General features: G+C 35.8%; 1 protein-coding gene across 9 annotated transcripts in view; it reads left to right on the plus strand.

The window, feature by feature from the left end:
- Positions 1–22,768, plus strand: part of ATP2B1 (ATPase plasma membrane Ca2+ transporting 1) — a 129,197-nt gene that overhangs the window by 84,578 nt on the left and 21,851 nt on the right. For 5 of the 9 annotated variants that reach the window (XM_065886615.1, XM_065886614.1, XM_065886619.1 and 2 more), the window contains 10 exons: positions 3,203–3,343; positions 5,846–5,884; positions 6,632–6,793; positions 8,299–8,513; positions 10,917–11,159; positions 12,585–12,826; positions 15,416–15,653; positions 20,771–20,950; positions 21,589–21,676; positions 22,280–22,386. In XM_065886615.1, coding sequence (XP_065742687.1) covers positions 3,203–3,343; positions 5,846–5,884; positions 6,632–6,793; positions 8,299–8,513; positions 10,917–11,159; positions 12,585–12,826; positions 15,416–15,653; positions 20,771–20,950; positions 21,589–21,676; positions 22,280–22,386 — 1,655 coding nt within the window. The remainder of the gene's footprint in view (positions 1–3,202; positions 3,344–5,845; positions 5,885–6,631; positions 6,794–8,298; positions 8,514–10,916; positions 11,160–12,584; positions 12,827–15,415; positions 15,654–20,770; positions 20,951–21,588; positions 21,677–22,279; positions 22,387–22,768) is intronic. The other 4 variants (XM_065886616.1, XM_065886618.1, XM_065886621.1 and 1 more) reach the window with 2 other exon arrangements.

The following is a 22,768-nucleotide window of genomic DNA, read 5'->3' on the forward strand; positions in this document are numbered from 1 at the left end:
TAAAATTAAAGAATGATTGTGTGTTTAAAGCAAATTAATGAATTCTCTATGATGGTCTACAAAGGACAGGATTAAAAAAAAAAACAACTCATAAAATCCTTAAAGTTAACCTAATCTTGCTTTCTCATTTAACTACTGAGGAATGAGTCTGAGACATTAACTATTTATCTAAGGTAATATGATTAATAATAAATAGGTCCAGGAGTAGTACCACATCTACTAGGCAGAACTGCATTTGCACACGGTTAAGACATGTTCTGAAAATCTAAGGCTTTGTGTAGTGAGGGTGCTGTCTGAAAAGGGGAGGTGGGTGTCTACTTAGGAGGCTTTTACAACAGCTTAACTGTTGATAGCTAGACCTAAGGTTAATTGGAAATGAAATGGAAGGGATAATGAAAAAAATTACAAGCTGCCTTCTAAGATGCTACATGAAAGGAAACCAGAGTACCACGACTTGTCTCCAAAATTATACCAGTTCCTTAGCTTTTGATTTTCAGTTTCCTACTCTTAATTTTCTAGTGTTCTTTATAGAATTTACAAAATTGCTTGTAAGACATTTGGTTTAAATAGATTTTTAGATTGAGTTATACTAGCATTTGGAGTAAGAAAATGTTGCCTATTTGTCTTTAAGTATTATTTTCAGATGTTAATGGAATGCTAACATTTCCTACATTGGAAGGAGATTCTGCTTATTTAAATATTTAATAACTTGGCAGCTATACTTTTTCACTTCTCTGTGAACTTTATATTCTAATTGGTTGGACATGGTTTTACTGAAACCAAAGTCAAACGTGTGACAAGGGTCAGTTAAGTTAGAATCACAACTTCGGGGCACATACTTAAGCTTAACTATTACCTTTTTAAGATTTGTAAATATGTGCCAAAAGGCTTAATGTAAAACGTCCCACCACTAAAAATCAGAGTAATTTCATGTATATACATTTATAAACAGCATTATAAATAGGGGGAAAGTTTCATTTTAATATAGACTTTTGTTTCTTTGAAAAAATCTTGGGATTTGTATACCTTCAATATCCTGCACTACTAAGAACATTCCTACTCTATTTGAATTTTTCTTTATATTGCTCTGCTTGAAATTCATTCCAAATAGAAATATCTTGGATATATAATGTATTTAAGTTTAATGTATACTTATTTTACTTATTCCTTGCCGTACTTCTAAGAAACTGTGGTTAATGTTAGCCAAGTAAAACCTGTGATTTTTCCAAAGGAGAGGGAAGCTAGCTAGTCGTACCTAACTGCCACAGACTGAACAGGCCACAGTATTTGGTGAACTGAGGTAGTCTCCTCTTGCCTTTTTGCCATGTGTACTTCATGGGCTTTGATGTACATCTGGCTTATTCACACGGTGCTTAGCTCTTCAGAATGACATCCTTTAACGGAACCTTGGTCCTTTTCTGTTTTAACAGAGATGGCTGGTAAGTTTTTGTAGACTCAGGTTCCCGACACACCAAGTATACCAAGAAGACTCTATAAATTTTCCATGTTTAAGAAAAGACTGAAATAACTTTCTGGAGTTCCTTATCACAGTACGGGTGGGAAAGTTTTTCTGCATTTATTTCCCTCTTCCAAAAATGTACTGAAAACATGAAATGCATTTATTTTTAAATTTATTCTCATGATGCCATCTCTCACTGCTGTTCTTGGCTTTTTAAATTTAGATGTTTAAAAACAGTTATTCAGTTAGCGGTAGGGATATGCCCAGAACAAAAACTGTTTACTTTGCATGAGCATATTACCTGCCAACATTTGATTACCTGTGGTCGAGAAGATCAGAACATAAAAAACTGAAATTTGCTGAAAGCTAGAATTGTTAAAAGAAACAAACTGTCTTTTACATTTAATCCTTGCTCAATAAATATTGTTTCAGTGTCCTTAATTTAATTTCTTGTTTCCCTTGCATTTTTACTGACAAAGAAGCTAATAATTAGTGAAATAGTCAGAATATAGATTTTTCAAAGCAGGAAAATCAAAGGCCAAAAAAATTCATATTGGATAAATTACTTAGTAATTAACAGCCAAATATAAATTTTTAAGTACTGGAGTAAGTACATATGCTTTACGATCTTATTTTGCAAATTACCATTGAACATTGTTTTGGTACACAGGATGGTATAGTATGTGCTACAGACCCTGCCCTCCAGGTGGTTGTAAACTAGGAGATCAAATAAATAAGTGATAACTATAAAGAAGACTTTATTGAGTATATTAAAAAGAGTTAAGTTTTGAAAGTTACTTAAAATTCACAAAAATATTAGAGAGGTGGGAAGCCTTTTACTGAGTGAGGGAAAGATGTAGAGGTGTGGTCGTACAGGTTGGAGAGTTGTGAGCAACCTTAGTGACATTCTATCATAAGAAGAATATGCCCTCTGCTCTGACAGAGCTGGATTGAATCTGCCTTGTCACTTAATAGTTGTGTAACATTGGGCAAGTTTCTAGGAAATAAGAATAATAATGCCTGCTGCTTGCAAGACTGTTGTGAGGGACAGTCAGAATTCAGTCAGTGTTCCCATCTCTGCTCCCCAGCTTTTTGTAATGGAGTTTTATGTTAGGCTAATGGATAAAAAAGTTGGGAGTGTTGTTTGGTCTCCATGTGAAGACTTTGAACTTTATCCAGTAGTCAGTGAGGGTCAGAAGTTTTGGAGTCATGAGAGGCTTATGATAAAATCACATCTTAGGAAAGGTAAACCTATTTCAGGATGAACTGGAAAGACAGAAACTAGCTAGGCTGCTGTTGCAGTGATCTAGGTGGTCTGGCATGAAAGCCTGGGTTAGGGAAAGGTGGTGGGGTTGGCTTAGGAATATGTCAGTTGTTGCTGTGTGATCCTTTTTGTTGTAAGCACATTTCTTTATAAGTGAATTGTCCCTAATAATAATAATACAGTTATAATTTAAATATTGAACATTCATTGAACCCCTAAAATTCCAGGCAATGTGCCAAACACTTTACAATTACAGACTTAATTTGTGTCTCATTTTTACAGAGTATAGGTACTGTTATCCACGTTTATGGACTAGTAATTGAGATGTTACAGTTTGCCCAGTATCACATGATAAATGACTGGTAGAGTGAGCTTTGAACTCAGATGACTTATTACAGACTTAAAACCTTAAGCACAAGAATTTTGGTTTTATTTTAATGTGTTGTTGAATTTTAAAAACACATTTTCTGTTGTCGTAGGTACTCATGTAATGGAGGGCTCTGGAAGAATGGTAGTTACTGCTGTGGGTATAAATTCTCAAACTGGAATTATCTTTACCTTACTTGGAGCTGGAGGTGAAGAGGAAGAGAAGAAAGATGAGAAGAAAAAGGAAAAGAAAAGTAAGGATAACAATATGCTATAAGAATTGGTATTTGGAAATACGGCAGCTAGATTGTAAGAACTCATCCAAAAAATACCTGTTTCATCAGATTTTGAAATGAAGAGTTCTACAAAAATTAGTTACCCAACATAGTACTTTCAAGAGGTAGAATTGATGGAGGGGGAATTTTTTTTTTAAGACTTAGTAGTCCGAGGAGGGCTTTATGAAAGAAGATATCAATCCTGCTTTACCATAGCCAGATGTATTCAGCATCTCCTTGAATACTTTAAAATCTCCCTGTCATTTGACCAGCAAAATGAATTAAACTCCCACTTCCTTTGCTTATTTTTTTGCTACTTCAGTAGGAGCTTTCCTTGTCAACCATATCACTTTTTGGCCTCATTGAGCTTTTCATCTTTTTCAAGTTTTCTACTACTCAGCATTTCCCAGTCTGTACTTATCTACTTGGTTTTAGACATAAGATCAATACTTCACTTTGACACCTCATGTGTTTGCCTTCTTATATTCAGCCCATCATTAGATATCAAGGTTTTAAAATTTTAGTCTTGATCCATTGTATCTGCTGTCCCTCCAAGAGGGATCTATTATCAGCAAACTTGATAACCATAGTTTATCCACAAGGATCTTATAAGAAGCTGTTATACATAGGGAAATAGCTCAGGATCACTTAGTTGCGGAGTATGACCCCTTTTTAAAAAAGCCCTCCTCACCCTTTACTCCAGAGTTTTTCCCTTTAGGGCAATAGCACTTTACTGTGGTTTAACTGCTTAGATTTATTTAATTTGACTTGGGCTAGTAAGTCCATATTTCTCTCACACACGTAAGTATTTTGAGATCTTATAAAATAAATGCCTTACTAAAATCTTGGCTTGCTATATCTACAGCAGTGTTTTTAATATTTAGGTGTTTTGGTTCGGTTTTTGGGTTTTGTCTTGAGCTGTGAAATGTTGATTTCAAAGAGAACTATGTTTGAAGAGTTCTGGCTGCCGGCAAGGGAGGCAGGCCCCACGCTGTAGGTTTTTCCTGTCTCACTCGTCGCAGCAGCCCTCCACGTGCCGCCCTAAGGGTCCAGTGCGTAGTGCTGATACCATTTCTGGACCGCTTTATATGCGTTATCTCAATAGTCCTTACAACCATACAGAAAAGACTATTTATCTTTTTTCTGACAAGTAAACTTAGGCTTATGGAGGCTGCATAACTTGCTCCAAGTCGAAGATCTAATTAGTGGCAGATCAGACCCACTTGTCTGACTCAAAAGTGTGTGCTCTTCACCATATATTGTGTTGCATCCTAATTTACAGGAGACTAAAGTCAACAGACCCTGTTAAAAAAAGAAAGGGAAGTTCACATCATGACCTTGTTCCTGTTGACCCTACAGTTTCTTTTCCAACAAGCACCTTTTTTTTCTAAGATCTTATATACCTATTTTTATTAATCCAGTCAAGAGTGTTCCCAGGAATTAACATCTAACTGACTGCTGTTTTTGATTCTTGGTGAGAGAGAGAGAGAGAGAGAGAGAGAGAGAGTGTGTGTGTGTGTGTGTGTGTGTGTGGAATGGAGACACCGTTTTTCCATCTGTGGACTTCCATCTCTTTTACAATTCCCCTGAATAAATTGATATTATATATTAATATAATCCAGGGTAATCTGTCTCAGTTGCCTTCATAATCTGGAATGTGAATGTTTGGTCTCTTTCCAAAGTTGGGCTCATTCAGAGTACCTAGGTATTCTGTCTCCTCACCTGTCTTGAGCATCTGTTCCTCTTTGACCATATTTGTTCCACGTTTTCCAGTTTGAAGGTAGGTCTCCTTGATAGAGAAGTTGAAAGAAGAATAGGCTGAGTGGTTCTCTTTCCTCTTCGTCATTTTTAATATTATACTCCCTACTCCAAACAATAGACCCATTCCCTCCTTGATTACATTTTACATTAGACATTCTCATCTTTCTGTTTTCCTCCAAATCTAAGTGAATTGGGGGATTACCTTAACTAGTAGTTTTGCTGTCTTATTTTGTACCTTCATATTCTAGTTTTACTTGCTTGCCTCCCCTATCTTTCATACATACCAATTTGGTTCTCATTCCCATCAGAGTTCTCCTGTGTGCCTGTTGTCTTCCTATGACATTCCTTCCTCCCTCTACCCCTTCCCTTTTCCACATTCTTAGGCTTATATCTGTATTTAGTTTGAAAACCTCTTGTACCATATTTGGGTGTATTGCAGCATAAAAAAGAGTAAAGTCTTATGGAGAAATCAACCAAGTATAGATGCCCCAAATTATTTTAGAGTGTCCCCCCATGGTTAAGACCTAGGGAGTGATAGAGCCAGAAGGTCATTATGGGCCAAATGCTTTCTAATCTGTACACACACACACACACACACACACACACACACACCCCATTGTGTAACAGTTCTGTTATAGAAATGTGAGCTACCTTTGCATAATTTAACATGGCTGTATTCATTTCTTTTGGAAAGCTTTAATTCCCATTTTGTTCCTACAGATAAGAAACAAGACGGAGCTATTGAGAATCGCAACAAAGGTAAATTCAGGAGGATAAAAGTACACTTAGCTTGTTCTCATTATATCCACAAATACATCTCTTGTGTACTGTATTCATCCAAAAGTAGGATGTATACGGAAAATTAACGATCTGTATTACTTGGGTGAATGTCTCTTTTGTCAGTGCCTGACTCATGCTGCCTTTACAATGTTAATAAGACTTTAATTATGACCTGTGGTAGTAAGCTTAGAAAGGTCCAGATGTAGGTAACTTTAAACTTAAGCATTTCAGTATTTATCATTGGTTACAATATGATTGCTAGCAAAAATGCATAAGAAATAAAATGTAAAATTTTTGCAGCTATTTAATAGTCTGTAAGCATATGTGCATTTCTCTGTATGTGTGGTCCTACATAATGTTCTACATTATGGTCATAACTTATGTGGGAGGGATTTATGGTGTTTGGAATGAGTCTCATTATCTAACACAACACACAGGAAGAAAAATGATTTGGTATTTAGCTCTTTCAGGACCCTGTATTTCTTCTTATGCCTCATCCCTATTTCCTAGCTCAACATTCTCAAATCTGGTACAGAGTTTCAAAACCTAGTGTCACTAATTGTCTTATTTTCTCTGGGTAGGCACAGACATACACAGAAAGCTAAATGTTTAAATTTTTGTGTTTCTATAAGAAATTGATTTTTTTTTCCCAAAAATTGCTTGAAAATGTTAACAGTTACGTGTGCCTTTAAAATGTAGTGAAGTTATATTTGCTCTTTAATGTAGCAAAAGCCCAGGATGGTGCAGCCATGGAAATGCAGCCTTTGAAGAGTGAAGAAGGTGGAGATGGTGATGAAAAAGACAAAAAGAAAGCAAATTTGCCAAAAAAGGAAAAATCTGTTTTACAAGGGAAACTAACAAAGCTGGCTGTTCAGATTGGCAAAGCAGGTATGATATATACAAGAAAATAAGATGTTTTGTTTTAAAGTATGCTGCCTTTCTATTTAAAAATCATCTTTGACACACTTAATACTGGAAATCATTGCTTTGTGAGTGGAAGAGGAGTTAAAAATATTTTCAGTTTTATCTACAATGTACTAGGCCTTTGAGTTACTGTGGATCCTCATAATATTTTGCAGCTTGGGAACTGTTATCCTCATTTTGTGTAGAGGGAGTGTCCTCTGTCAACTAGCTAATAAATAAGTGGTCAGGTTAGGATTAGCGGCTAAGGCTGCCCAATTCACAAGCCCGCACGCTCCTCTCTGAATTTCTGGGGGCAATAGAGAGAGGGCTTAGCAGAGAGGTTACTCTGTAAAGATTACCCAGCTATATTTTAATAAAAAGAAATTTCACCACACATTTTCTTATCTTTGTTCTGACAATGAAAAAAAAAAATTAGGTGTGTGTTTTTCTAAAAGTTATAGTTAACTTAAATTGAATGGATTAGTTAGAGTTAGAATGAATCATCCCGGTGAGGCTGAAGTTATACATTACAACCATCACTAGAAAACGACTGCGAACAGAACTCCTCTTCAGAGGAAATAAAACAGAGCTTTAGCTAAAAACATAGCATGCCCTTCAATAGTATCTTTATGAAAGAACACGTGTGGGCTAAATCAGACTACACTGTTAAAGTCACTTACATTGCATCATTCTGTTACTCCCTAGGACTATGTTGGAAAAAGTTAACTTTTGCTTCCGTCCTCAAAAAGCTTATTATCTAATAGCAAATATTTGCTTTTGATAATATGTAGCCAAATGGTAATACTGACTCATACGGTGTTGGGGAAAAGGGTGGATTTAAGATGGTGATGGTATTTTAGTAGACATTGAATTGGATTTTTAGACCCAGATTAGGTGGACATGCCTTATTTTGTAATACTCATTTATAAGGGTCTAAATATCCCACAAAACAGAAAGGTGTAAATGATTTGTAATATATGATTAACTGTTGGTTTGCTAAGTTAATAAAGCAGTAAGGACAGATGAAAAAAATTAAGTAATTTGTGTTTTTTTCGTAAAGAACATGGGGTTCGGTATTTATTTCCAGGTCTCCCCATTGGTCAGGTTCTTATCAACTTCTCTTTTGTCATGAAAGCAGCTTGCCAATGTGTAGAGCACCAGCTTATACTAAGCTTTTGGTATTTCCTTGTCATTGCTTATTATTTTTGTCTCGGCTTTAGTAGAAGACTGAAGATACAATTAAGTCTAGAAAAGAATCATAAACACTTTTTTCCCACTTCTCCTGGGTTTCGGGACTATACTTGGAAGCAGAAATTAAATCTGATAACGTCAAGTGATGAGTTAAGCACAAAAAAGGATGTAACAGTTTCTCAGCGAAATTAAAATAAATATCACCAAAGTAGTTGTAATTCTTCCAGTGGCTAATATGTAACTGACAATGAATCGTGTCTAGAATATTTAATAATTACATTTTCCTTCTTTTTATGTAGGTTTGTTGATGTCTGCCATCACAGTTATCATTCTCGTATTATATTTTGTAATTGATACATTCTGGGTTCAGAAGAGACCGTGGCTTGCTGAGTGCACACCGATTTACATACAGTATTTTGTGAAGTTCTTCATTATTGGAGTTACAGTTTTAGTGGTAGCCGTGCCAGAAGGTCTTCCACTCGCAGTCACTATCTCACTGGCTTATTCAGTCAAGGTAAGTCGAAAAGAAGGTCTCAGCTGGTGTAGAAAATGTACAACTGGTTGCTCTTTTCTCTTGGGCTCTGGAACTAGGGGATTTCCATAAATTTACACTGTTTTCTTTAGCGCTGTCATTGATTCCCTTCTCCTCCCCCCCAGTTGAAGATCTCTGCATCGAGACCTATACATTCCTGGGATGGCAGACTTGACACAAAGCTAAGCATAACTCTGCTGGGGAAGGTTCTAGCTTAAATTTCCTCATATGATAGTTATGTTGTCCTGTCCCCTCCTGTTTCCAATCTATAACATTGAAGTAAGCATGTTTGTCATTTGCCTGTGGTACAAGAGCAGAGAGGTTTACTTGAATCCAACCGTCTAAGGCCTCCTTGTTTCTACACTTGGACCCTCCTGACCCCACGGTCCTGCCTTCACATGGTAGACTCATGTTTCTAAAAAATAATTCAGATCATCTTGTTTCCTTTTATAAAACCCTCCAGTGGCTTCTTGTCAGAATGAAATCCAAGGCAGGCTCCTTGCTATGGCCTGCAGGGCCCTGCCCCATCTGGCCTTTGCTTTCCTCTAGTGTTCATCTCCCACCTCTGTCTCCCCCTCTGGTCCAGCCTCACCAGCCTTCCTGCTGTTTCTCAACTACCCCAACCCTGGTCTCACTTCAGGACCCATGTGTTCCTTCCTTTGAATCATCAGCTGTCTAACTTTACTCAGGTCTCTTCACATGTCACCTTCTCTGACCACTCCATTTACAGCAGCTAACTCCTCCTTGTTCTTAGTAGAATGCCGAAAAAATGAGCTTCAGTGGCTTTGCTAGCTGCTGGTTACCTAAAGGAATATTCTGTTTGAAGATTATTAATCTACTTTTTAATCAATTTTATATCTTATATGGAAAAGGTGGCTTCACATGTAAAATTATACCTGATGAAAGAATGCTGCTCTTATCAATTTTCTAATATTAATTAATATTTCTCCTTAAGTAGTATTGCTGACAGAGAGCAACACAAAGTAATTGGTCATAGTTTCTGCTCCAGCACTCTTATATTCAGTGTTCCCAAGAATTTTCAACAGATGTGTCATGATAAGAATATTTTTTGCTTACTGTTTGAGTTTATTTTCAGGCATTTCACATCTTTTATTTCAAAAGTAAAATGGTAAATATTTCAAAGTAGTAATGAAATACAGTGTAATCATCTATTTGATGTTTTAAAATAATTAGAAATAATTGGGGTAAATATAAGTTTTAGACACATGGGTAAAATCAGTCATTTTATCAGTACAGTCGTTAGTTCACTTTGAATAGTCATTAATGATATTAATTTTTCAATTGATCAAAAAGATATAGGCAGGATTGATTTGCAGTCCTTTCATAGAAAATAAATAAGAGCATTTTTCTTGAAGTTTTTATTAAATGTTTATTTTAGCCCAAATGTTATCAGTCACTTTTCTTTTCATTGAGGTGTGGTCCTTATGGCTCCTCTGTTAGCATTTGGCAAAACTGAACACATTTTCTTTACTGCCGAACTTCCTTATTTTAATGTTCAGTATTAATGTAAATCACAGTAATCTTCCTTCCCCATATTTATTTCTTCAAGGAATCAGTTTCTTGCAGTATCTTGCATATTAATAGTCATAGAACGTACTTTGTAAAATAACTCTTTACAGGTTTTAACCCATTCCAGGTATGTTTTAAGAATCAGTTATCAAGCATTTTAACCTAAATGCTCTTTGGAGCTACAGTGAAACTCTTGGTTTTTTTAGAAACTATCTTTTTCTTGTAAATAAGAGGAAGGGGTGATCCTGAGGATGAGAAGACCAAGTGTACCAACATATGGAAAAGATAAAAATGATCCTTTCTGGTTTTGTTATGTTACCTCAGTCTATCAGAGTCAAAAGAAAAAAAAAAAAAGTCAGGCAGCTACATGCCCATAAACTCTATATTTAACTGATAAGCTACTTTTTCCTTGGTGACTGATACTAGAATGTTTTGTTTTCCACTTAATAAGGAGACTTAATCTTTACATGTTATATACTCTTACATGGCTGTAAGTACCTCTGTACTTAGAGTACAAATTATTATAGCTCTTGTAATTTGAGGACACTTCACAGAAGTGTTGGAGGCATATAGTCAACATGATTTGCATATGGGTGCAGATATCTGTATTCATTTACTAGATTATGTTATGTAGTAGGGAAATGATTGAAACCACGGAAAGCTGGTACTCTGTTTAGCTTATTTGAATAGGTGAGATATACTAAATTCTTCCAGTATTAAATCGGTGCTTTATACTGTGTATCCATGTAAAGTTGGGAGTTTTAGTTCTGATTTTAAAGCAGTTTATAATCATTTTAATATAATGAGGTCATTGGTTTTATATGTAGCTTAACTACCTTTTTTTGGTCACTGTAGAAAATGATGAAAGATAATAATTTAGTGAGGCATCTGGATGCTTGTGAAACCATGGGAAATGCTACAGCTATTTGTTCAGATAAAACAGGAACATTGACAATGAACAGAATGACAGTTGTTCAAGCTTACATAAATGAAAAACATTATAAAAAGATTCCTGAACCAGAAGCTATTCCACCAAATATTTTGTCCTACCTTGTAACAGGACTTTCTGTGAATTGTGCTTATACATCAAAAATATTGGTAAGCTTTCTTTAATAATTAACTTATATATGAAAATTAATTTTTCAATTTGTGATGATTTGACTTTATGTAGCTTTTAAGCTCTATCATTACTATTTATAAATTGAAGAGGTGAATTGTGTTAAGTTTTTAAAAGGCATATATCCATATACTGTATTTAATTTTTCTTTTGATACAATTTGTGTTACTAGTAAGATCTGTTGATCAACATATACATTCTGTTTATATGTATTTTTCTTCTCCTGTATTTTGAATTTCCTGCGTTTAGAAACTCTTGAGCCTAACAACCAGAATAAGTCCTTAATTTTAAATTTTTACTTTGCTCATTTTGTGAAAGACTAGTCTGTCTTACTATAGAAAGTTAACTCAATTTACTAGAGAAGATTTTGAAACTAGATTTCAACTTAAAATAATATGTTTTACATATGCTTGCTATATGCTCTGTTTGGTTTCTCAGTAGATCCTACCTATAAGGTGATCCTTAAACCTTTTGGGACTAACTGAATAAAGTAATTCTAGACTTGTACTACCTTAGAATAAAATATTTTTAACTTCACAAGTTTTAAAAGTCTTATTTGTAACATAAAGCATGAAATTGTTTGGCTGATATGTGTTCTAGTGATTTGTGGGTGAAGACCATAAACAAAATCAGTATTTCATGAATTGGATTATTGGACTGGAAAGTTATGAGATCTTGATTCTAGATCTAGCTTTGCCTTAGCTGAAAGTCTGAGCTTTACTTTCTTCGGTTGTTTTTTTTTTAACATCTCTATTGGAGTATAATTGCTTTACAGTGGTGTGTTAGTTTCTGCTTTCTTCAATTGTTAAGTAAAGATGGCTACATCTGCCCTTAATACTGTTGTGATGATTACATAAGAAGGTATTTGTGAGGATACTATGAAGGAAATAAAGTTTTTATATATATTTAAGTCAACAGTGCTTCATTTTAATGCTTGTACTTTTATTTTAAGCCATAAAAATCAGTAAAGTTGATTTAATTTTGAATTATTTAATGTGAACATTCAGTGAAAACAAGAGAAAAGGAAAGGAATTAAAATTTCTTAAGTCCCATATGTGTCAGGAACCAACTTTAAAAGTTACATTTCTTATTTAATTCTTGGGTCATAAGAGCTCCTATTTTCCAAATGCTGAAGCCAAGGACCACAGCAGTTGGGTAATTTGCCAAAAGTTCACATAGCTAGTAACTTGCAGGGCTGAGATTGGAATCCATGTCATCTTTGCTCCAGAGCTTCTTTCTACCTTACTTTTTCTATGTCCCTCTTTGAAATGCTAAAACTAATAGAAGTTTTCTATATAATTTCTGTATAATTTTGTTTTAGAATGTCTCTTTCTGTTTTACATTATAAATTAAACTGTCGTAGAGAAACAAGATGATACTAGCCTCTAAACCTTTTTTTCTTACAGCCACCAGAGAAAGAGGGTGGTTTACCACGTCATGTTGGTAATAAAACTGAATGTGCCTTGTTGGGACTTCTTTTGGATTTAAAACGGGATTATCAGGATGTTAGAAATGAAATACCAGAAGAAGCACTGTACAAAGTCTACACCTTCAATTCTGTTAGAAAGTCCATGAGTACTGTCCTGAAAAATTCAGATGGAAGTTATCGAATATTCAGCAAGGGTGCCTCCGAGATAATTCTGAAAAAGTAAGAGGAAAATGCTTAGATGAATAATTGCTAACTATAGTTGCTTTATGAAATATCTACTATGTTAATATTGTTGCTATTTTCTTTTTGTGAATATCAGGCATTTGCTAGGACCTTGGAGTTTTTTTTAGTATATTTTAATGGTATTACTCTTTTGCCCAGGGTGTTCTGTCATTTTCATACTCCAGCTTCTTTTATTTCTTAGTATTTTGCTACAGGGAAAATAAGCCCATTACATTCAATCTGGTAGGTTTAATGAAGTGAACATTGATATTTGTTCTTAAACGTGTTGACTCCATTGTTATGTAGGATCATGAAAAATAAAAGCCTTCTGGGAAGAAAAACTGCAGTTTATGTCTTCAACACTGCATTGTAGATAGTGATGAATGAATTATATATTCGTTTTTAGAACAGCAAAGCATTAAAACTAGATCTTGAGAATCCTTTTATATCAGAGTGAGGTTTTATCATATTTATGCTGCTGCAGCGTCGTATTTAAATATCTGCTGTCATTTTGAATGGTAATCTTTTCTTTTGTACTGTCCTTATACACACCAGTTGCCTCAATTTTGACATCACATGTTTATGTATAATTTCCCTAATGCTTATTTTTTATTACAGGTGTTGAAATTATTTTGATTTTTTTTTTTTTTTTTTAATTCCAGTAGAGAAGCAGAAAACTTTTTTTTTAATTAAGAGCATTTTTGGAAAATTAGAACTCACTTGAAATTGCAATATTTAAAATATTTCCAATTTTAATTAGCTTATATGTGGATTATAATCCAGTGTTATCTTAGTGAACACTTGTCAGATTATAATCTAACAGGTTTAAGAGAAAATACATATAAATGAAAATGCAGAATATGACAGATGTACACAAAGTTTTAAGACGAGAGGTCATACTATGAAGGGTGTAGCATTTAAGATAGGTTTCGGTATGAAGTAAGGTCAAGTTGAAGGAAGCCACATTGGAGGGAGGGAAGTGGGAGTATGCAGACCATATTGGGGGAACAGCTAATAGTCACACAGCGCAGCTGAGTGGTGATGGGCTTTTGTGGCACCCAGGACATCTTTCTTCCCTTTACATATGCTTGGTTATCTGATTTCTGTGAAATGTTAGAAATCTTGCATCGTGGCTTGCTGGGAAGCAGGTAGATGGTATGGGGGAGATTTTTCAATCAAAACCAAATCAGGCTTTGGCTCTTCTGCAACTAAGTAGTTTTGGGATGCTGGGAAGATTCTTCCTTTGGCTTCCATTTTCCTTCACTGAAAAAGAGGATGATGACCACCAATTCTAAGACACTGAGGTAAAATAATGCCTGTAAAACATCCAGCATGGAGTATATTAAGTATACAATAACTCTTTCCACTCTTTTTGTTGTGGAGTCTCTTAAATGTTAGCCTGAGCAGTTAAAACAGTTAAGTAGGCCAGATAATGCAGCTGAAGAATTTTTTTCATCAGGTAGCCGAAGGAGCATAGCTGTGGGACTGAGGATAATTCTTGCATCAGGGAATTAGGTGGGTTGGGGTTGCGGGGAAGGATGGACTGGAGACCAATATCATTTAAAAGCCTATTACAGTAGCTCTGGCTTGAAGTTAAGAGCCAGAAGAAGGCAGTAGAGTAGCAGGGGGAATAGAAAGGAGAGGAAACATTCGGAAGACTGTTCAGAGGACAAATACATAGGACTTAGGAGCTAATACTATATAGATGATGAGGAGAAAGGAAGTATTCAGGTGAGAGTTTAGACTTAACATTGAAATTATTGGGAGTAATGTTGATGTCTGTTCAATGGGCAGTGAGGAGACAGCCTTTAGTCTTGTATGCAGTAAATTTAAGGTACGGTACAACATCTGAGTAGACTGTCAGAGTGGAAAGCTTTGGAAAACGATCAAAACAGAAGATGGGGATTTGGGAATCACCTGCCTAGAAGCAGGAGGCAGTGGCATCACCAAGGGAGAGGAACATAAAGAGGCAATGTGAAAAAGTAAGCTTTAAATAGGGAAGTATACAGTGTAACTTTTATTTACTACACAGTTAAAGAGTGGTAGTTAGTTTCACTGAAATTAAAACTATTTTGGCTTTATCTCTCTCATTCTAATAGAGTGCTTATTTTAACAGTAAGTTATTTTTTTTCTTTCATGGTTAAAGCAATATAGGTGATGAAACAGCATCTCAGGTAAGGGTTGATTGAACGTGGCTTTTTACTTTAAAAGAAGGAAGTATCTGGAAATTTTGTGTTAATTAAAGTTAATGTCTAATTCTGCACCAAAATGGACAGGCATATAGTTTATTCTTCTCTGCCACTAGGGTTTTTTGTGAAAATTTAGAAGCCCTGCATTTCCAAAAGAGAAGTGTCTAAAGTAACTTGAATGGAGAATGATCAAGTGAGAACCATAAAAAGAGAACTGTGTTTTGTAAAGGGGAGGGTGAAAAGTGAATACGATTTAAGTCTGTAAAAACACAACATATGTAATTCTCTGAATTCCAGATAATCAGATTCCATGATTCTAGCCCTTCCAGTTCACTTAAATGGCATTAACCATTATTTTTGTTAATTATTGATGTTTGGATTCAACGTTTCCTTATAGGTGTTTCAAAATCTTGAGTGCTAATGGTGAGGCAAAAGTATTCAGACCAAGGGACCGTGATGATATTGTAAAAACTGTGATTGAACCGATGGCATCAGAAGGCTTGAGAACCATATGTCTTGCATTCAGAGATTTCCCAGCAGGAGAACCAGAACCAGAATGGGATAATGAAAATGATATTGTCACCGGCCTTACATGCATTGCTGTTGTGGGGATTGAAGATCCTGTGAGACCTGAGGTGGTGAAACATTCTGTGTTCTGCATGTGCAGAAGGCACTAACTGTAACCAGTTTTCTAGTAAACTTCTTAGTGTTTGTGATTTTATTTCTCTCCTTTGTGAATCCAAGATAAGTGAAATGATAGTGCTTGTGATGCATGTGCTACCTGTTTATGGTTTTTAATTAGGTAACTTCTCTTTGGGATCCTGTATGTTTGTAGCATAACCAGTGCCTTGAACTGGGTAGGTTTTTTTCAATTGATATTTATATTAAATTACGTAGTAAATGCCATTAAGTTATTTGTTTTCATGGTCTGTAGTCCAGCACTGTCCAATAGGACTTTCTGCAACCATAGAATTGTTCTGTGTTGTTCCATCTCATAGCTACTAGCCACATGTGACTACTGAGATTTTGAGGTGCAGCTAGTGCAACTGAAAAACTGAATTAAAAAATATTTTTTTTCAATTTATATTTAAACATCTTGCTATCATACTGGACAGTCTGCAGCTCTAGACTTTGCTTTTCTTCTTTAAATCTTTTTTTTTTTTTAAGTTTATTGAGCAACTGCTGTGTACCAGCAACTATGCTAAAATACTGGAGACATAAAGATTTTTGAGATCTGGTTCCTGGCCTCAAAGAAGTCACTGTCCTGGGCAGGGATGGACAAACACATAATTATAACCAGGATGTTAGTACATAGTTAGATACATATGCAGAGCATGTTATATGAGCACAGAACATGAGCCCCCAACCTTCTAAAGTAATTATATCTTTGTATTGCATTCTTACTGTGTGCCACATATTATGCCAAGTGCTTTACATGTATTATTTCATTTAATAGTCACCTCTGAGTTATAAGTATTATTACTTATTTGAAAGTTAAAAAAAAATTGAGATGTATAGAGGTTAGCTCTAGACATTAGAGCTAGTGTGTTCAAACCCAGCTCTGTATAAAATATATGCGATTAAAAGACCACACTGTGTTATGTTAACCATGAGAGGGGTCAAGTAAGACTTCCTAGAGGTTAATTACCTGATGTGAGTCTCAAAGGAGGAAGAGGTATTGGCTAGACCAAGAGAGAGAGTGAGCGGTAAGCACCTTGTGAGCAAAGAAGCAATATGAATAAAAGCACAAAGGCAAAAACAGCTTTTGTTCAGTGGCTATCATCAACTAATTGATTCAACATCCAGTGTGTAGTGCCAGGCACTCTTCTAGGAACTGGAAATACTGCACTAAACAAAATAATTATGAAACTTATACTCTAGAGAGGTAACACAACAGATAAACATTTAAAGTGATAAGTACATAGGCAGTATGCCAAGTGAAGACACATCCTGTGAGGAATAAGACTTGGTCCCTGCCCTCATAGGCCTTATATTCTAATTGGCGTGGGGTAGCAGGGGAGCATCAGATATGACTATTCCAAGTGTGATAAGGGCTATAAAGGATATGCACAGGGTGGTAAAATAAAGATAACAGAGACCACATTAAGGATCTCTGAAGATATAACATTTGAGTTGAGTTCTGATGGCTAAGTGAGCCAGCCATGTAAATAGCTGCAAGAACAGTATTCCAGAAAAATGGCACAAAAAATACAGAATCCTTGAGGTGAGAAAGTATTTAGATTTTCAAAGGTGGAAAGGAGGCCAGCGTGGCTGTAAGTTTGGACAAGAAGAAGCAGACGAGATTACCTTTGGCCTTACTAGGCAATAAGGGCTCTGAATTTTATTCTGAAATTCACTGGGAAGTCGTTGAAGAAATTCAGGCTGGGAAGTGACATGATGCATGTTGTTAAAATAGTATTTGGGGTACTATGTAAGAAATGAATTAAAAAGAGGAGTAGAAGCAGGGAACCCAATGAGATTATTGCAGTGATCCCAGGCAAGAGATGACCATGGCTTAGAACTACAATTGTGGCAGGGAAGATGGAAAGAAAGGTATGATTTTAAAGTAAATAGAGGTAGAACCAATAGGAATGAATATGTTGGGTTTGGATATACTCCTTTTAACATTGTTGCAATCTCTGAAACATCCAATTATATGTCAGGCAGGCACTTGAACCTAGAAGCCTGAAAGTGAAGTAGGCTGGAGAATTCACATATGAGGCTAAAGGAGATCTCTTGAGGAAAGTGTGTAGCTAGAGCAGTAAGCATAGGACTGAGATATCTCTACAGTTAGATCTCTTCTGGAGGAGTGGGGAATCAGTCTCCAACTTGCATAACTGAGTGGCTGGTAGATGGTATTACCTATGTAATAAGAGAGTCAGATGAAGCTGCCTATTTAGAGATCAAGTTTGGGATTCTGGGGTTTCAAATGCTTATGAAACGTCCAGGTGGATCATGTTTGCCAACCTTTGGTCAAAGGAAAACCATTCGAAGTTTTATACATTGATTTATGGCTTAAGTCTTATCTAAATACTAAATCAGAATGTTTTCAACTTTTGTCCTTTGGAAAATGTATTGCTCATTTTGTGTTCTTAGCACTGAGGTTGATGGACAGTTTTATCTTTTTTAAAACATGTAAGTGGCAATTAATTTCTTCAGTATCACAAAATGAGATGCGTGCTTTCATACTAAAATGAGACAATCTAATAGGACGTAGCTTTCCCAAGTGGGTCTTCTGGATTGTACAGTTCTGATGTAGAGAATCTTGATTAATTAGATATCTAGAATAAATCCAGCTTTATTGCATATGCATAGATAGTTAAACAAGATGCTTGGCTTCTCTTCAGTTTATCTGTAAAAGTGGAGGTAGTTTGTAAATTTTAAGTGGAAGTATTTGGTGGTTAGTGGACTATTAATAAATTTAGTTTACTTTCTTAAATATTATTTGCCACATAGCTTTAACCAAGACCAGTTTCTGCCTCTTAGTCATTGTTTCCTATTCCAAATGATCTCAGGGTACCACCCAGTGAGTGCTAAGGTGGACAAATCTGGGTTACTTTCTATCTCAAATGAGAAGTGAGAAATACATTTATACAGCAGACCAGCGTTTTCAAAATCAAATATTGATTTTTTTAAACAATAGAGGGATGTATAATATGAAAGCACAGTTCTGTCTACGTAGGCCATGAAAGCTCCCAGAGATGTTACATTTACACGGTTTACAATAGAAGTCACAACAGCGTATAGGCCAAAGTTAGCCTTCAATTTATCTGTGGACTGTGTGTGTGTGTGTGTGTGTGTAAAACATCAGGTTTGAGAGAGTACACACAAATCTGGGTTTCTGCTTTCTCTTGAAATGATAGATTCTATCAACATTTCCACTGTGATTAAAAAAAAAAAAAGACTAGAGCTGAGTGCTCTTCTATTAGGATTGTCTTGGATTTGTCACTTTCAGTGTTTTTCCCTCATTTCTGTTACCTGCATGGCCCTGTGGGTCTTTGCATTTGCAACCTCTGTTCTAGTAGGACCGACATGGATTTTCTGGTTAGAGAAGAACAGGAAAGGATTTTCTAGGCAAAGAGAATTACAGAAGCAGAGGCACAAAAATAATATATTGATTATTCGTCTATCAAGCTGTGTATAGTAGAAAAAAATTTAGATAAATCTAGGAAACTACTCTTTTTTTTTTAAATTCTTTTGTGAAACACAACCATGATACTTAAAACTTATAACAATAATTCCTAAATATTCATTATTTTTAAAAATTTCCTAAATTGTGTCACAAATGTTTATTCAAATCGGGATCCAAAATCCACACATTAAATTTATTGCCATGACTCTCAAGTCTCTTTTAATCTAAAGGATCTATAGGTTTCCTTCCTTTTCCATTCTTGCAATTTCTCTGTCAAAGAACAAATTGTTTTTTTCTTTCAATTAGCAAGTAAACTATTGTTTCTTCGGAAATTATTTGTAGAAGGACGTGTGTCCTGGAGAGTATTCTACATTCTATAATAGATTTTGCCAGTTGCATTCCTTCTATTTCCTGTGAACTGGTAGTTGGATCTAGAGTAGGGTTTCCAGATAAAATGCAGGACACCAATTAAATTTGCATTTCACCTAAACAATGAATTTTTTTAAGCGTAAGGGTGCTCAATAGTGCAATATTTGGTCATCTTGTATTTTTTAATTGAAGTATAGTCAATTTACAATATTGTGTTAGTTTCAGGTGTACAACAAAGTGATTCAGTTATACATATATTTTTCTTTTTTTATTCTTTTCCATTATAGGTTATTACAAGATATTGAATATAGTTCCCTGTGCTATATAGTAAATCCTTGTTTTTTATCTACTAGGGAGCTATTCTGAAGCTCAAGTGTGACACTCTGTTATACTGAGAACTTTGTGGTTTATAGTATAACAGTTGAGGAATCATATATTTTTGAGAAACTGTATTAAAAAAGAACTGTGTTGTCGGGTATATCAGATGTTTTAAAGGGGAAATGAACATAAACACAGGGATGCCAATTAAAAAAAGCTATTGCAGTAGCTCAGGCAACAAACATCGGAGACCAGGTACAGGGAAGGTTTGAGGTAGAATCGCAGGACTCACTGGCCCTTAAGGATGTATAGGGTAAGGAGATTGAAGATATCAGATAATCTTTAGGTTTCTCTTAGATATAAAACATCGTTTCCCTTTTAGACACCCAAATTCTGATGTCTACTTTTCTGATGGAACTAGGAATCCAGCTCTCACAATGAGCTGGGGAAAATATGTAGGTCTGAAAGTTATTAGCATGTACCTAGTAGCTGGAGGTTCCAGAATAGGTAAGATAACCCTTAAAAGATCAAGAATGGGGAAAAACAAGTGAGCCTTCCTTAACCCCAAAGAACACCAACATTTTACTCTGGTGTGGTCTGGGCAGTAAAACCAGAACGGTGGAAAGCCAACCAGGAAAGAATTGCCTAATGGTTGCTAGGGGGAAAAGGCACTTTAAAAAGCCTTTGGCAAATAAATAATGTAAGCAACTTAAGTCAGATGATAACTGAAAGTGAAGCCTGAACTAGGACTGTGGCAGTGGAAGGGGAAAGAAGAGATTATTGGGACTACTTCAAGAAATAATATCTTGAGATGTAATTAAAGTGGTCATTTGTGGGACTATAAGGCAATGTATATTTGTTCAGTGGGATTTTTCCCCACCTTGCAAATACTAATTTTCTTTCATCATGTGAATTTTTTTCCACATTAACCAGGTGCCAGATGCAATAAAGAAATGTCAGAGGGCTGGAATTACTGTGAGGATGGTCACTGGTGATAATATTAATACTGCTCGGGCTATTGCTACCAAATGTGGTATTTTACATCCTGGGGAAGATTTCCTATGCCTAGAAGGTAAAGATTTCAACAGAAGAATACGAAATGAAAAAGGAGAGGTAAGCGTTTTTTATTGTTTAAGTTGATATGTTTTTAGTATATTAGGAATTTCTTGGACAGATACATCTTGAATATGCACTACATGTTAGGCATCGCACCTGGATCAGTGCAGCCCTCACCCCACGAAGCAAAACAGTAGCATTTTAGGAAATAAAGGGGACAAGTGATAAAGAAATTTGTCCTAAAGGGAGTGAGCGCTTCATGTTTTCAGTCTGGGCGCAAGAAGTACAATATGTGTAAGCGAGTAATGGGAGATGAGTTTGGAAAAGTTGCTATGGAACATATTTTAGGGGACCCCAAACCCTGCACTACTTAACGCTAAGGAGTTTCCATTTTCATAGGCAGTGGGGAGGTGGTTAGAATTTGATCTTGTAATGATATATATAACAGCGGTTCTGCATTAGAGTGACTAGAGAGCTTTTTAAAATGCTGATTACTAGGCCCCACCTCAGAGTGTCTTATAAGATAGGCCTTGGGTCTCGCTCAGCAATTTCTGTTTCTAACAAGTTCTCAGGAGTTGCTGATGCCGCTGGTCTGTCCACCACACTTCAAGAACCACTGATACAAATGCTAGGTCGCTAACTTGGAATTAGAAAACTAGGCTTGGGCACGTTTTAACTTTGACAAAAATTTATAGATTGAGCAAGAGCGGATAGACAAGATTTGGCCAAAGCTTCGAGTGCTTGCAAGGTCATCTCCTACTGACAAACATACACTGGTTAAAGGTGAGTAGATTTTACAATTACTCCGCAATTTCTTAATAGAGAAATGCGTTCTGCTTCCTAAAATAGTAATAGATGCTGAATATTAGATTGAATTGTGGATATCATCTTCTCCAATAAAATCTAAATACATTTCCTTTCGATACCTTAGGTGAATTGTGTTTATCTTCAGTGATTAAAACAGGATATAACTCCTAATACAACAATTTCTCGAGTTGTTCCTTGCCCAACATCTCAGCAGTTTCCATTTCTCTGTGTTTATTTATTTTTAACTTTTTCTTTTTTTTTCTTTTTTTTTCTTTTTTGCGGTACGCGGGCCTCTCACTGTTGTGGCCTCTCCCGTTGCGGAGCACAGGCTCCGGACGCGCAGGCTCAGCGGCCATGGCTCACGGGCCCAGCCGCTCCGCGGCATGTGGGATCTTCCCGGAACAGGGCACGAACCCGTGTCGCCTGCATCGGCAGGCGGACTCTCAACCACTGCGCCACCAGGGAAGCCCCTATTTTTAACTTAGAGTCTGTAAAACTGGCTAGCTAGCATATTCTGCAGAATCACTTTATTAATTAAACAGATTGTTTTTACAGCATAAATACTTACTTTTATTTCAGGTATAATTGACAGCACTGTCTCAGAACAACGCCAGGTTGTAGCTGTAACTGGTGATGGTACAAATGATGGCCCAGCATTAAAGAAAGCTGATGTTGGATTTGCAATGGTAGGAACTTAACATAATTCAAATATTCAGATGTAATTTACTGGCTGGGTTTTGTTTGTTTGGTTTGTTTGTTTGTTACTAAATTAGTGTTGATTTTAAACACTGTCCCTCAAGAGTAGCTTGAGGGATAATATGTAAGCCTAAATTGGTTTATAAGTCTAATTAGTTTATATAATACCTTTATTTGATGCTGGAAGATGATGTGACGTCTTTTAACAGTTATAATAATATCATACATTTACCTTGTACTCTGTAAAATATATAAATGTCTGTCATCTCATCTAAACCTTACAGCAGTCCTCTTAAATAGGAGACAGGCTTAGAACAGTTATGTGTATTTAAATTAAGAATATGATTAAGAATCTTCCACTCAACTGAAAAT

Source organism: Phocoena phocoena, chromosome 11, assembly GCF_963924675.1.
Source record: "Phocoena phocoena chromosome 11, mPhoPho1.1, whole genome shotgun sequence".
Taxonomy (NCBI): Eukaryota; Metazoa; Chordata; class Mammalia; order Artiodactyla; family Phocoenidae; genus Phocoena; species Phocoena phocoena.